This window comes from Pantherophis guttatus, chromosome 1, assembly GCF_059756535.1.
Source record: "Pantherophis guttatus breed Tessera chromosome 1, ASM5975653v1, whole genome shotgun sequence".
NCBI classification, from domain to species: domain Eukaryota; kingdom Metazoa; phylum Chordata; class Lepidosauria; order Squamata; family Colubridae; genus Pantherophis; species Pantherophis guttatus.
Genome location: NC_142063.1, coordinates 290,826,649 through 290,841,991, shown reverse-complemented (window position 1 = coordinate 290,841,991; position 15,343 = coordinate 290,826,649). Strand labels below are relative to the sequence as shown.

The window sequence follows — 15,343 nt, the reverse complement described above, 5'->3', positions numbered from 1 at the left end:
CCTTGGTGCTCGGAGGGGCGGAATTGCCTCGATGGAAAGGACCGCTGACCTTGGCGAGGGTAGGAATTTCCTTCTGGCCCCCGAAAGGGACGAAAGGAAGAGGAGGAGGGGGGGAATCTTTGGCCTGATCTACGAGACATGGCCGGTAAGTATTTACGTTTATCCCTGGATTCTGCTAAGAGAGGTTCCAGTGGAGCCCCGAATAAGAGGGAGCCTTCGAACGGGGATGACGCTAGGCGCCACTTAGATTTGGCGTCTGCCTGCCATTGCCTAAGCCAGGAAAGTCTACGGGCTGTGATGGTCGCCCCCATGGCCTTGGCCGTGAACCTGGATGAATTCAAAGTGGCATCGGCCGAAAACTCCAATGCTGCCAGTACCTTGTTAATGTCCTGATGGGTGCGAGAGTCAGACACTGGAAGACGTTCAAGTAGCTGCTTGAGCCAAAGAATGGAAGCCCGGTTGAAGAACGAAGCTGCCATTGTAGATCTGACTGCCCATGCAGACGCTTGGTGAGACTTGACCAATACGTGCTCCAGACGGCGTTCCTCCGGCCGGAGGTTCTCCTCTGGAGGGCCCGCAGTATACGATGAGGCTGAAAGGGCTGCAACAGGAGGATCAACCGAGGGCACCTGTAGAAGGGAAGAAAGCTCCGGGGCCATATTATATATACGCTTGTCCAGCGAATTGGGTCTAGGCCCCGATGCAGGAGCAAGCCATTGCTTGGCGAGAACATCCCTAAACAACTTGGGCCCTGGAATCTCTTCAGTCTCAATGAGGGGTTCCTCAAATAGAGGTAGAGAAGCCGAAGTCCCCTCCCCCGCTGGATTAGGGCGGGGAGTCCCTAAACCAGTCGTCAGCTTAGCTTTATGCAATAAGGATCTGAACATTTGTGGTTTGAATAGACCTATGAAGGACGGTTGGTCTGGGGATAAGTCTTCATCATCAGACAACTCAGTGTCCTTAACATCCTCACCGGGGAGAGAACCCTGGACAGAAGAAGCTGATGAGTGAGCTCTGGCAGGGGGTTGAACCCTATCTGACAGAAGACATGAACCTTCCACATCTATGTGAGAGGGTGACTCAGAAACCCATGAGGCTGTTCTGCGCTGTCTGTCGGCCTGAATGCCTTGTTGAATGGCCTGATGGATATAAGCCACCAAATCTGGGGAAATTACAGGCCCCTGCACAAGGTTATCAGAACTCTGCAGGGCTGGAGAAGGAGAAACCCTGCCCCCCCCCCCCCGGGGATAGAGCCCTAGAGGACTCTTCTTCTTGATTCCCGAAGAGAGATTCATTAACCTGTTGCTGTGGCTGAACAGAAGCCCCATCCCCATCCGGGGATAAGGCTGGAGGCACGGCCTGGGGAATGGGTTCAGGTCTCTCAGGGGAGGAGGCCCGAGCAGGGAGGGAGGTTGAAATGTCAGCTTCCTTAATGGAGGCCTCCTTGAGGGCCTTCTGTATTGAACGTTCAATGGCCTGGTGCAGCCTCACCTCCTCCCTTGATCTAGACTCCAAAGATTTGGAGGAGGCTTTCCTTGATTTTTTAGCAGGGACCTCCGTTGAAGATCCAGGTTTGTCCCTGGGAGAGGCCTGTCTTTTGGGCCTGGCCTGCCTGGTGGAAGCCATCGTGAAGAGGGCCCAGACCGCAGAGTTGACAAAATGGCGGAGGAAGAGGAGAGCCCAAAATGGCGCCCGCCACGAGGAGAGGAGGAATCCCTGGAATGGCCTAAGGAAGGGGAGCCACAGCTGTCTGCCGGAAAAGAAGGGGGCAATTAGGCAAGGGGGGGGAGGTTAATCCTTCAAACAATCCTCCCCCCCCCGTAGAGTAAAACTTACAGCCGCCCGCTGTGCTCCGAGGCTCCTTGTTCCTCGAATCTCTCCAGGCGCGTGGGCGAAGCCCAGGAGGCGTCGAAACGCTGCTGCGCAGGCCGTCCGAACCGCCCTGCCTGCGGTCCCCAGGGAGCTGTCTGAAGGCGAGCCAGTAAACAAGGCGAACCTGCCCCCGAAGAACGGCTCGCAGCTCCTGCGCCTTCCGGCGCAATGCAGCCCAGCGGAGCCGAGAAAGCTCCAATTTCTTCCTCCGCCCCTTCTGAAGCCGATGCGGCGGCGGGAAACACGAAGACCTAATTCCTGCCGCGGGCTGCTACAGCGGCATAGGGAAGAGCCCCTCTTCGCCGTCAGGGAAGGCTCTACCTACTGGGAGCCTATCCCACCGCGAGCGGTCTTCAGCGGCCTTGGGACGAGACCTTGCTCGCTGGAAAGTTTCCCCCCCCACTCAGGGGGGCAAACAGGCAGGAAGGCAGGAAGTAATTTAGAAAAAACCCAATTAGAAGCTAGGAAGAATACCAAGTTCAGGAGCAGCTCAAAACCGTGACTTGATCCAAATCGGATCGAGTCTGAAAGCTGGGAGGCTACAGGAAGGGAGGAGCTTCTCAGCTAGCAGACCCGATCCGACGTCATCGGATGAGCATCTCCCATGGAAGAGGACCACCGGACCCACGATCAATGAGAAATACACTGTGTTTAAATTTGCTATTATTTTGTCCACATTTTTGGAGCTTCATGCCTGTAACACAAATATTGGAGAGCAACTATGTCTGGAAATAAGAAGAGATAAGACTAGAAAATGACCATAATATGTTAATGGGACAGTGATTTACAGCTAAGAGTGGTAGAGACTTCTATAAATCTTTGCTTTATATTAGGCGTCATGTGTTAAGAAGATGCAGTATTTGCTCTTACAATACTGAACCAAAGTTGCTAGATTATCCTAAAAGATCCAATCTCAAATACTAAGGCAGTAAAAGATCTAAATAAGAAGCAGGAATAGAGAGGAACTAGAGACAATGAAAGCCTGGGAGCAAAAAATCTTTGAAAACAACCAGGAATTTGAATAAAATAAAGGATTATTATTTTTTACCTGCTTGACAGAAGGACTTTATATGTCTGCATTTTCACTGTACTTTAGCTTCTACATCCATTTCCCAGTCTAGGCGGTAAATCATTTGATGGATTAGTCATCTAGTTCCTACATATGCAACTTTAACTCCTGTACCTAATTATTCCTGTTTCTTATCAATCTATTTACTACAGTCTCTGTAAAACTATTAAATAAACATATTAAAATGTATTCTTTGCTTGCATATTGCCATATGTCAGATATTTGTGTGTAAAGAGGTGTTATATCCTATTTTAATGACAGCAAATGCATATGTGAATGAATGTGTTGGGGAGGGTGAATCACAACCTCTAGACAAATTTAGGAACTAGAGATATCAGATGAGCTTTAGGTCTTACGAATCAAAGCTTTTGGTTTTAATTGGATATAATAATCCAATTTAGCCCGAGTTACTGATTTGTTCTGTGTTCAATTATTTCTTGCAATTCTGCCCAGGTATCAAGTATTGCCCTGGCAGCTCTTGACTTTGCTATATAACTAGACAATCCGTGACCTGCCTCGGCATCCTTTGAGAGATATTTCCTTATCTAAACATAGAAACGGAATGACCATGGGCTTTTGTTTTTGCTATTGTTTTGGTTTTAAAACAAAAGAAGAAAATATAATTGTATTAAAGATGATGTGCATCGAAGACATAATTTTTAACTATTTATCCTCTTTTTACAATTCCAGTTCTTAGACTGGAATTGTTGGAAGCTGGCAGTAAAGGTAGCAAATGGGGATCATGTGACCACAGGACACTATGACTATTGTAATTGTGTATCAGCTGACAAGCGCCTGAATCGTGATCACGTATCTGTGGGAAAGCTGTGGTGGCTGCAACTTTGAACAATTGTAAGTCGTCTTATTCAGTGCTAAGTGAGGATTACCAGTACTGCATTAAACGAGTCAGTAAATGTTGTAGCTCTGAATACTGCCAATGAGTGGCCACAATCAAATGTGATTTCTGTTGTAACACTGTAAATAATAAACAATAAAAACTCATCATTATCATTCAGGATTGATTTAATTTCATTGAAATCTTCCATACAACAGATTTTTAAAGTATTCTGTAATATCATGATAGACTCCATTTAGCATGAGAAAAAGAATTAAATTGCAATATTCTAGCAATTACATACTATAATATTTGAACTGATATGACATAAGCAAAAAAAAATCATTTGTTTGGTTCATTACAGTATTTTTTTCTATACTCTGCCTAACATTGCTTACTTCAAAAAGAATAGCATAATAGGTGGGTAAGTGTATTTTCAACAATACATTTATAAAATGCTGCATAAAGCAGTCAAAAGGCAGCTTTCCAAACTACTGAATCAAAATGTCCAGTACAGTATATCAAGACAAAGCACCCCACATATTTTTCTACATGGTGTGATACTAATAATATAGTATAAAGGCAAGAGTCCTGTCACCTCTTAGAAGACTTGCTATCTAGTGCTGAAATCCCATTGCTGCCTTTTCTAAAGTCTTCTTGTATAATCAAATGTGGTTATGACAATTTATTAGCAAAGGCAGAACACAGTATTTATTATTTATATAGCTGTAAGTCCTCATTTCTCATTAACGCTTGCACAAAAATATTTAAATCACAATTGTGATAAACTTTGAGGTAATAATATTATCTAAATATTTCTTTCACTTATCTTCTCTTCTGCTTCCTTTATAGTTCCTTCTATTTATTTATGGGTCTACTAAATAAATCTCAACAACATCTCCATTTACTGGAGAATACTAAAAGCTGATATAATATCCTGGAAAAAAAAAATAGCTTACTGAAAAGAGTTCCCTATGGATTTATATTTTTGTAACTAAGTTCCTTTCTCAGTCAAGAACTTAATTTGCTCCCAATTGTGTACTCAATTTGTAGTCTGAATCTGAAAACACTTAAGTAGAATGAATCAAAGAACAAGTATTTAAAACTGCATTTAAATATACAACTGCTATTGATAGTAACTGTAATATTATATGCTTAACAATTCCCAGCACTACTACTGAATGACTTGCTGTTCAATTCATATTTTAAATTTAGCTGCATACTACCTTCTTGTGGTTATTTCACTGATACAGATATAGTAATGCTGATTTTTAAAACATGTGTAACTGATTCTGTAAAATAGATGGAACAAAAAAATTGCAAGATTGCAAGTAATCTCGATAGCATTTTCTTTTCACCTTTTTAAAAAAAAATTCAGTAGTTGCCAGACACTTGTCATCTTCTAAAAACTAACCTTTATAAAACTGTCTGCAGAAAAACACAATATTTTATACTCAAATATGAATGTGGTCTTTATTCTCTTTTCCACTGTCAACTTTATTGGTAAGTATGTAGATTTCAATCAATCTTATACATCTGCAAACCTTGAATACGGGCAAGGGATTCCAAGTATATTTATAAGCTGTTACTAAATGAAAAAAGTTGATGTTTTAAAATAATGTTATCAGTTTTCCATTATTATGAAAATGAGGTATTCACATTATTGTGAATGAGATATTGACTACATTTTCTCCTCCACCATTACGTAATGGGCTTTTTTTTTTTTTTTTTGCTACCACTTTAAGACAGATTAAGTGCAACTATTTCTTGTAGACATGGCTATAATAAATAGTTAACAACTGAATTCCACAGTTCCTACAAACGTCTTTGAAAGCCATAGCTTTTAACAAACATGCCATGCCCTGTGGTCACTTAAATAAACCCTCTAGGTATCTACAGGACTTTAATGGTTCTCTCAAAATTACAAGAAAGTAGATGTTTTTGCTGGAATATGAAATTATCACAAATGATAACTTCAAGCAGACGTCAATTCAACTGTGAAAGGTGGGGGTTTTTTTACAACGGTAAATTTATCATAAAGCTGAATATTGTAAGAAGTATCAAAGGACAAAATTAATAATTTTAAAAATAATGTATCTGTTTTAAAGATTAAACTGACAAAGATGTTTGTCAATTTGCACCTCTATTTAGACTGGTAATTTTCCAAACTACCTTTCAAAAAGCTTGGTGTATAGACTATAAATGGCATTACCTCGGATAATAGGAAATAGATATCCATCCTAAATAATATGGTTTTAGAAACTATGGTGTATGGCGCCTGCCAAGGGACTATTTTTCTAGGAAAATTGAGTGTGCTATCCTGCAGATGTTTTTTTAAAATGGTTTTTAATGATTTTTCTGTTATGTTTTATTTTGCTCTATTGTTTTTTTTGTTTTACTTTTCTATACATCCAGAATCATACATGTAAGATGAGCGGCTATCTGAATTTAATAAATAAATAAAATTAGGACACTAATCAATATCTTATATTGTGCACGCTATGTTCTGAAAAACAAGAAAAGATTTGTCCAAAAAGTGAGTGTCGCAGTAAGTACTGTCCTCTGACTTTAAACCTTGATAATTCCTGTGCATTAGATTTATATTCTGTCTTTTTTTCTAGAAGCTCAGGGTAGAATTAACAGATATTTCCCTTCTTTTATCCCCATAATTGCCCTGTGAGATGGGCTGAACAGAGAGAATTTGAAGCCACCAATGAGTTTCCATGGCAAAGTATGGATTTAAGCCCAAATCACCCATTGTGTGATTTCTTCTGGGTGAGGAGAGGGTGAAGCCTATTATATACACATTAAATATTTAATTTAAGGAAAGTTACTTAGACTTGTTTATTATCAAATTCCTGAGGCAAGTTCTATCATTTTCCATTATTCTGCACTTTTAGACGAGATAATTGAGCAAGCAAATCCCCACCTTAATATCTTACCCATTTAAGGATACAGTACAAGAAAGTTCAGAGACCTGCAAGTGTTTCTTCCAGGTTCACAACTTGTAACTCTTTTTGGGGAAGTCCTTTCCATTAATGTTTATCTCTAAGATAAAGTACATGTAAGCCTGGAATTTTAAATCAGAGAGTTCAAGAGTGAGGCAGAAAAGGGGAAATTGGAAAGCGAACAAAGATGAGTTCCAAAAATGGGAAAAAGGAAGTCGAACTATTTTTCCTTCTAGCACTACCATTTTAAGAGCAGACTAAATTTATTAACTGTATTTTAATTGTACCATAACTAAAATAAATACTGTGACATACTTGGACAAATATCCTATTAGCGCAAAATAAGAACTCTTCTAGTCTTATAACAAAGATTAATAGGTTTGCTAAATTGCAGTTTCCTGATTACAGCTCAGCAAATGTACAGATACTACAAAATCTGAAAAAGCGTATTTTTATTTCAATAAAACAATTTTTAAAAAAATTCTATTTAACATTTAAGTTAGTACATTAATATTTATTTTCATTAAACATTCAAGAAGATATAGTAAGCAACTTAAAAAGAAAATAAAATAGAAGAAAAAAATAAAACACAAAGGATAAATTAGGGATTTAGAGATGTCAGGGAAGATATAATTTTCCAACAAAACATTCGTTATTTATAAATAACTAAATGTTTTATATGTTTTAGCAAACTTAAAACTCATAGTGAAACTTTAAATTCAAAATGAATAGTGAGAATTCTGGTCAACACAGCATGCATCAGTTGATAAAACTGTAGACCATGTTGAATTCAATGCATATTACTAAAAGACCTGTTCTAAATATTCTGTAAAATTAAAATACTAACTTTACACATAAAAACCCAAAATATTGGATATAATACAAATCCATGTCTTAAACTGTAGTCTGGAATGGATTCTAGTTTCATTCTGCATCAGACTTACTTTTAAGGGACAAAGTTATTTTGGACATCAAAGCCTAACCAAGGGGTGTCAAATTCATGGCCGTGGGGTGGATCCGGCCACTGGGGTACTTAGATCTGACCCGCAGGGCCGCCCTGGAAACAGCAAAGGATTGGCCCATGGTGCCTCTGCCAGCGAAAACAGAGCTCAGGGGGCCATGTAAGGCACCCCTGAGCTCCATTTTAACAGAGTAACAGAGTTGGAAGGGATTTTCACTGGCAGAGGGCTGCAGGAGGACATCCCGACCGAAAATGGGGCCATGCCCACCCGGCACCTGGAGGTCGAATACAAACCTAATGCAGCATTCAATGAAATCGAGTTTGGTATCCCTGGCCTAACCTATATCTTAGTGAGTCATTCTTCCACAGAGAGCATCAAATAACACTGCCACTAGAAAGGAAGCTATTCTACCCCAGCACATTCATTTATATCACATACAGATATTGTCACCTGGTCATGCAAGTACTTGATGCAATGGCAAAAATACAGAAAACAAAAAATGAGGAAATAATTGAGTATTTGGCATATTTTTTCATCAGACCTAATTTATTTATTTTATTTATTTATTTGCCGTCTATCTTGCCTGAACATAAAAGTATGTTTACGATGTTTACTATTATCACTGTGCATGAATGGAGACAAATCCCAATCCTCACACTGGGCTCCAGCCAGGAAATATAAATCACACAGCATATCAATACAGAATTATTATTCTTTAATTCCATGATTTTATGGAAATTAATGAAGAGATCAATAAGAAGAAGTGGTTGCATTTATAAGATACAATCAATAACCAAAGACTTGTGCAAATTTTCTTTCATTTCCAAGTAACAAATCTCACTAGCTATAAGGGAAAGTCAAGTTTCAACAACAAAACACATTATATTTCTACTGCATATAGAAAGCAATTCCGAAGTCTAATGCAGACATTGCCTGGATGGGGGAATAAGATGTACCATGTATGTCATCTCTGTAATTCATAGATATTGAGGAGTGGCTTACTTACAATGTAGTAGCCCACAACTGCTTCATTTACTTAGTCATTAGGATGACTGTTTAGATTATGTCCAATGACCATCTAGACCAGGGTATTAAATTCAAGGATCCAGCCTGCAGGATGGTTAGATCTGGCCTGGAGGGCCACCCTGGAAACAGTGAAGTTCCCGCCCATGGTGCCTCTGCCAGCAAAAACGGAGCTTGGGAGGGCCACGTGCAGCTGTCCCAGGCTCCATTTTAGGCCATGACCCACCTGAGCTCCGTTTTCGCTGGCAGAAGGCTGTAGGAGGTCATTGCAGCTGAAAACGGGGCCCAGAAGCCCATTTTCACTGGCAGAGTACTCGGACCACCACAGACACCCCCAACATGAGTGATGCCATGCAGGCCATGCCCACTCTGGCCACACCCACTCCAGCCCCGTGAGGTCAAACACATCCCTGATGCGGCCCTCAATGAAATCTAGTTTGACTCCCCTGATCTAGACAAAAAGATAGAATAGGTCAGTGTTATATATTTTTCCATTTTGAAAGACCCAGAGATTAATCTATGAACACTTGAAGCCCAACGTGGAGCTAAATTTCTTTGAATCAGTGGAATGAAGAGGAACATTCAATGAATATCATTTAAGGAAAATACAGGCTGATTATAGCTGACGGTTCAGCTTTAAAAGACTTTAAAATGGGAAGCTGCATGGCTTGACTGGCATTGTCACTTACAAAAATCATCACATTGACTTTTTTCCATTAAAAGTCAGAGAGGTTTTAGACTATCCAAACGTTTTATATAACAATGAGAAATATAATAATATATTGTGAAACCAAGATTAGTATATATGAGATATAGCACTCACTGTTCAATTCGAGGAGAGAGGAACAATTTGGGAAAAACCTGAGTAGCTTCTGTATCCTCAAAACTGACTGAAAGAAGAGCAACATCTTCTCCAGGGTCTTCATTTGCATCCTAAATATATACACAGAAAGAAAGAAAAAAATGGATTTTGATAGCAATCATAAGCTTGATCATATGAAAGATTATAAGGCCTGGCTGAAGAGGTTGGCAATCTGCTACTCTGGTCTTCTCAAAACTGGCTAGAAATAACTTGCTTGACACCAGGAATCTTAATAGAAATATACTGCTAGCAAGAATTATTCTATATATTTTAGGTACGTACAGTAGACATAAATTAAATGTCATTGCCATGAATTTGGCAGATGTCAAATTACTGCTAGCAGGCATGTCATGATATTCTTATGTAGAAAATACTGTTTTCCAAAGTCAAATCAGCTGATAAAAAAAACACCTAGCTAACTGGACAACAAGAAATGATTTTACAGTGCTGCATGAACTGCATTCCTATAACATTTTACCATGACAGTTTGTGACAATATGTTGGAGGAAGTAATTGTTGCCCAATACTGGTCTAAGTGACCCTTGAAAATCTGGCACAGTTTTTCAGTTCTGAGCACCATTACATACGATAAAAATGATAGAGTAAAAGAGCAGTCATGTACAATTATAGAATCACACATCTTTCCAATGTAATTAATATCCTAGAGTATATTCTTTGGGAAAAATCATATAGCTCAGATTTGTTTGTTGGTTTTCTGCCTTTATTATTTTTACAAATAACTCAAGGCACTGAACATTTCCAACACAACTTTTTCTTCTTATTTATATGGTTTTATATTCTATAGTTCTTCTTGCTTTTCATGGCTGAGTAAATAGCACTTCCTTCTAAAAATTTTCCATACACCAATATTCTTATGAAGTAGACTGATTTAAGAGTGAATATTCCAATATACCCAATAAGCTTCCATGGCTGAGGATTGATTTGCAGTACATTTTCCTAGTCATAATCCAACTATTAAACTTTGCAAAGTATGTTGCCATACCATCTCAGCTCCATTCTCTGCTATCTCCAACCAGGAGGAGTGGGAAAATTTTCTAAGATTTTAGTTGTTGCTTTGATGAATCAATTATATGATTTGGTTTTGGATTACACAGTTTCCCATGCTTAAACGTGATTCCTCTGATTCATTCCCTTAAGTTAAGAACAAAATATGATCTGATAATTATAAAATAGATTATAGGCCATATTATATTATTATATTGCTAGACTACATTGACAGATTAGCCATGAAAACCTTGGAAAATATATTCAGATCCCATGATGTGTCTACTATACCTACAAAGATCAGAACAATGCAAGCAATGATATTCCCGGTGATACTCTATCGAAGGAAAAGCTGGACTTTGAAAAAGCAGGATAATATTGATATTGATGTTTGTGAACTTTGGTGTTGGACAGGACTACAGAGCAAACCATGGACAGGCAAAAAAATAAAGGAATGGATCACCAAACAAATCAAGCCAGCATTCTCACTTGAGATACAAATAACCAAGCTCAAATTGTCCTAGTTCAGACACGTTATGTAGAGAGCTAACTCTATGGAGGAGGTTCTAATACATACTGGGAAAGGTGGAAGGAAAGAGAACAAGATGACAACTAGGCAGCAAAGTAGGACTCAGTTATTGCAGTAGTGGGTGCACTACTGGAAGATCTGAAGGACCAGTTTACGGTCAGACTGTCACAGAGAAAATCTATGTGGTTGCTAAGAATCCACACTATTTTGATAACACACAATAAACCAATATTATTATATTATACTAATATACCATACTATATAATATTATACAGATATTATCATATAGTATATGGTATGGTTTATTAATATAATTTAATAATAGTGATTGATAGATTGAATAGTAACCCCAAAGACAAGTTAGGAAGTGTCATGGAGAAAATCTATCTAGGTGCTCACTACGAGTTAGGATTGACTTGATGACACATAATCAGTCAGTCAGCCAGCCGGCCGGCCAGCCCACCCGTCATCATAGATGTTTTCATTTAAACGGATGAATGGAAAAAAAGCATTTATTTTTGTTAAATTTTACATATATATATATATATAAATACAACCAGTTTGAATAATTTTCAAAATCCACAATTTTAGGACCATATTAGGACCAATTCCAATATCATATATAAGTATGAAAGTTTCAACTTCTTCAGACAAATTTATTAACTATAAATTATTTTATTTTTACCCATTCAGAGTTTTGTTCCACGTAGCATCAATCTTGTGAACTCTCAAGTTTCTTCTTTCCACTTCGTATTCAAAATGGACGGTGATTAATATTTATATTTATATATATAAATATATAGCATGTGTATATGTGTGTTAAAGTTCAAAGCCTTTATTGTCATTGTACATCATGTATACAATGAAATTGGTTTAGCCTCTACTGGTGCAGACCATACAAGAATACAAGACAACATGAATAATATAAAGAATAATCCTTATACAAGTGTTATGTATGTATATATCATGTGTATATGTGTGTTATATAGGTAGATATATATTTTCTTTTGAGAGTGGGCAACAAAATTTCATTTTTAATGTGAGCCAATGTGCTCACAGTAAAAAATGACAATAAAGATTATCTTAACCAAAGGAACGTTGATATTTACTTATTTATCAGACAAAGAATTACCAGAAAAAAATGGAATCAGGGACAAAGGAATTCAAAAAATTACTCCAGATATTTCATCTGTGAAGTACAAAGTCAGTCCAAAGATGCAGCTGTAGACTAACTCATAATCTGTAGTGCCACATTACACTTAGCATTTAGGGGCAAATAAAAAGTTCATTTCAGAGGAGTTGCGCGTATTATTTATTTAAACAATAAAGTTTAATTTAAAAAAAAAAGTTCATTTCAATCCTGAAAACACAATTATTTACCTCTTGTTACAGGTAATACATACTCTTATGTATTTTGGATTCCATCCTCCACCTCCTGATCCATAGCTATGACTACACATTTTGTATTTCAGGCTTGTACAATAATGTTATGCATTTCCCTTATTATGCTAGCAGCCATTTAAATCTTATCTACCAAAATGACTGGTGGGTATGTTTTTTTTAATATAAGCCCTCTGAAACATTTGACATTTTACTTATTCTTTTGCTGCATTCACTAGTGTCAAAAAACCCAAATAGAGAAATGTAGCAGTATTAATAATGACATCAAGCTTTTTTTAAAAAAAATCCAAATAATGTCAATGATACCATAATTGATACCATAATGTGGAGTATGACCACATTACCCAAACTGTGTATCACATACCCTGGAGTCCTGCAGCAACCTCACAAGAATATCATGGGATGTTTTAAATTTTTGTGATGTTGATTTGGAAAACTGGCTTTTGCAATGATCATTATTAATGTCATATCTTTGTGACATTAAGGACAGCATGAACTGAAAAAATTTGGGAACAATGACAAAACATTATTTTGTCTGATTTATGAACATCTGTGTACTACTCCAAAGGTTTGCTCTACATTTTGTTTGCATTTCAAAATCTGATTTGGAATCTGCTGGAACCCAAATAGGATAAAACAAAGTTAACTGAGGTTGCCAATGACTGTTTTTAAACAATAATTTCTAAACAAGCCATGGTTTGCATGAAATCTAAGACCTAATGGGTATCTTAGTATTAACTTAAAATTAAACAAATTATATTATGATTTAATATTGTGCATGAACAAACATCATAAATTCAAGATATAAATGAAATCTACTGATCCACTGCCCTCTTCTCTCCTTCTTGTATTTTTTTGTACGTTATACATATTTTCTATTATGCAAGCATTTTATATTTTGATCATTTTTTAAAAAACAACTTTATATTGCTTACAATGCTGACAGAAGATTGGTTCCAGCTCAGGCATCTTCCAATACACCAATAGGCCTTGCCATATCATGTATTGCTTCATAGCCACTCTTCTTCCACTTCAGAGAAAGTAAACTTCTGCTTGTACACTTTTGACTTGTGTATCATCAGAAGTTCCTTTAGAATTATAATTAACTTGTGGATTATGATTAAAAGCTCCTATGTTTCAAAACAAGATTAAATGTTTATACCGCTATACACAGTAATTTTCATGAAAAATGAAATCTGTAGCTAAGCTAATTAAATCAGTGGTTTTCAGAATGTGGCTGCTCAGGAGGGGCACAGGCCACGGAGAAAGACAGGGCATTCTAAGAAAGGGGCAATCATCCTGGCATTTTTTCTTGCCATCAGAAGTTGAGCATTGCAGCTACAACCAATATTGTGTTAATCATAGATGTACAAACAGAAGTTTCCAACCTACACCCAGTGTCTTTTATATAAATACAGCATCCAGGGAAGAAAGAGCATGAAATGATAAGAACAGTTTCTGTTTCATCCACATAAAATTTGCTTGTAAAATTATTGGGAACAGAATTGAGACAAATTTCAAATACAAAATGTTTTCTTATCTATGTAAACAAATTGTTAATATCTTTAGAATGTTAAAAGAGACGGGGGAGTTTGCTAACTAGAAATGATTTTAAGTAACATAATTTCAGGACATGTATAAGAATATCAGAAAACTTACTGTATATGTGTTAGGAAATGATTATTACCTACCTTGTTGGGTTGGCAATATATAAACCCTTGATATAGTTTTAAGACTGCTGTATTGCATCATACTGTGTCCTGATTGGTTAGCTCTGTAGCCAATGTCCTTAAGAGGGAACTAGAAACATGGTTTGTTTCTCTTTGCTGTTCTTGGTCTCTAATATCTCTGTATGCTACTGTTTGCAAATCCAAAAGAACTGTTTATTGTGAATGACTATGACGACTGGTAAGAAGACTTTGTTATTGGATTATCCCTGGACTGTCGTTTTGCTATCTCCTGCTTTATATGTGTATGACCTGGACTGTTTATTGGACTGTGCCTTACTATTTCCTGAAAGTAAACACAACTCAGTGTATCTCTGTGTTGGCTGTGTTTATGCGTAACTTCTCTCAATCGCTTTCATGTGGACACCCTTGTTACTCAAGAGTTACTCTGCGAATTCCTTAACAATGCTTATATGGTTTTTGTTTTTTTTTAAATCAGAGAATTCATGGTGGAAACACGGGACACTGCCTTATGCTTACATCATTGTCTTATCTAGTTTAATAATGTGCATGCTTATTAGTAACAATGTTCTTAGTTTAAAATTGAAGGTTTCCCCTCCTAGCTAAAGATGCAAAGAACTGGAATTGAAACAATCTGCAAAAAATGCAGATATTCTATCACTAAACTATACAAGTAGTCTTCTACTTATGACCACAGTTGGGCCCAAAATTTTAGATGTTGAATAAAGGAAACTTTAAGCAAGACACTATGTGGCCTCTTCATCAGCAACCACAATCCCAGCTCTCCCAGTTTCAGTTGTTAGGCAACTTTGTGGGTAATTAAACAGAGCATTGGGAGAAGGCCCAGGCCTTCTGGGCATTGTGGGGCAGGGACAGGGCCTGGCCTCTCTCTCCGCACCCTGCTGGGAAGAAGAATCACGAGAAAGATGATGTTTACTAAATTTGAAGTCTGTTCCTCTAGTGTGCAGGAATACTTTTTCTTCCTACTCAGAGGGGAGAGCAAATGGCATGATGGGGAAATGGATCTCAAATCTAACATCCACTCCCCTTGCAACCTTCCCTACTAGCTACCCCACAGTTTTTTTGGGGAAACTAGCAGAGAAGATTGCAAATGGCAGTCATATGATTGCAGGGCACTTGGCAACTGTT

General features: G+C 37.8%; 1 protein-coding gene across 5 annotated transcripts in view; it reads right to left on the bottom strand.

The window, feature by feature from the left end:
- The window catches only part of BABAM2 (BRISC and BRCA1 A complex member 2), a 145,340-nt gene that overhangs the window by 89,737 nt on the left and 40,260 nt on the right, over positions 1–15,343 (bottom strand). For all 5 annotated transcript variants that reach the window (XM_034427994.2, XM_087883113.1, XM_087883112.1 and 2 more), the window contains exon 7: positions 9,533–9,642. In XM_034427994.2, coding sequence (XP_034283885.1) covers positions 9,533–9,642 — 110 coding nt within the window. The remainder of the gene's footprint in view (positions 1–9,532; positions 9,643–15,343) is intronic.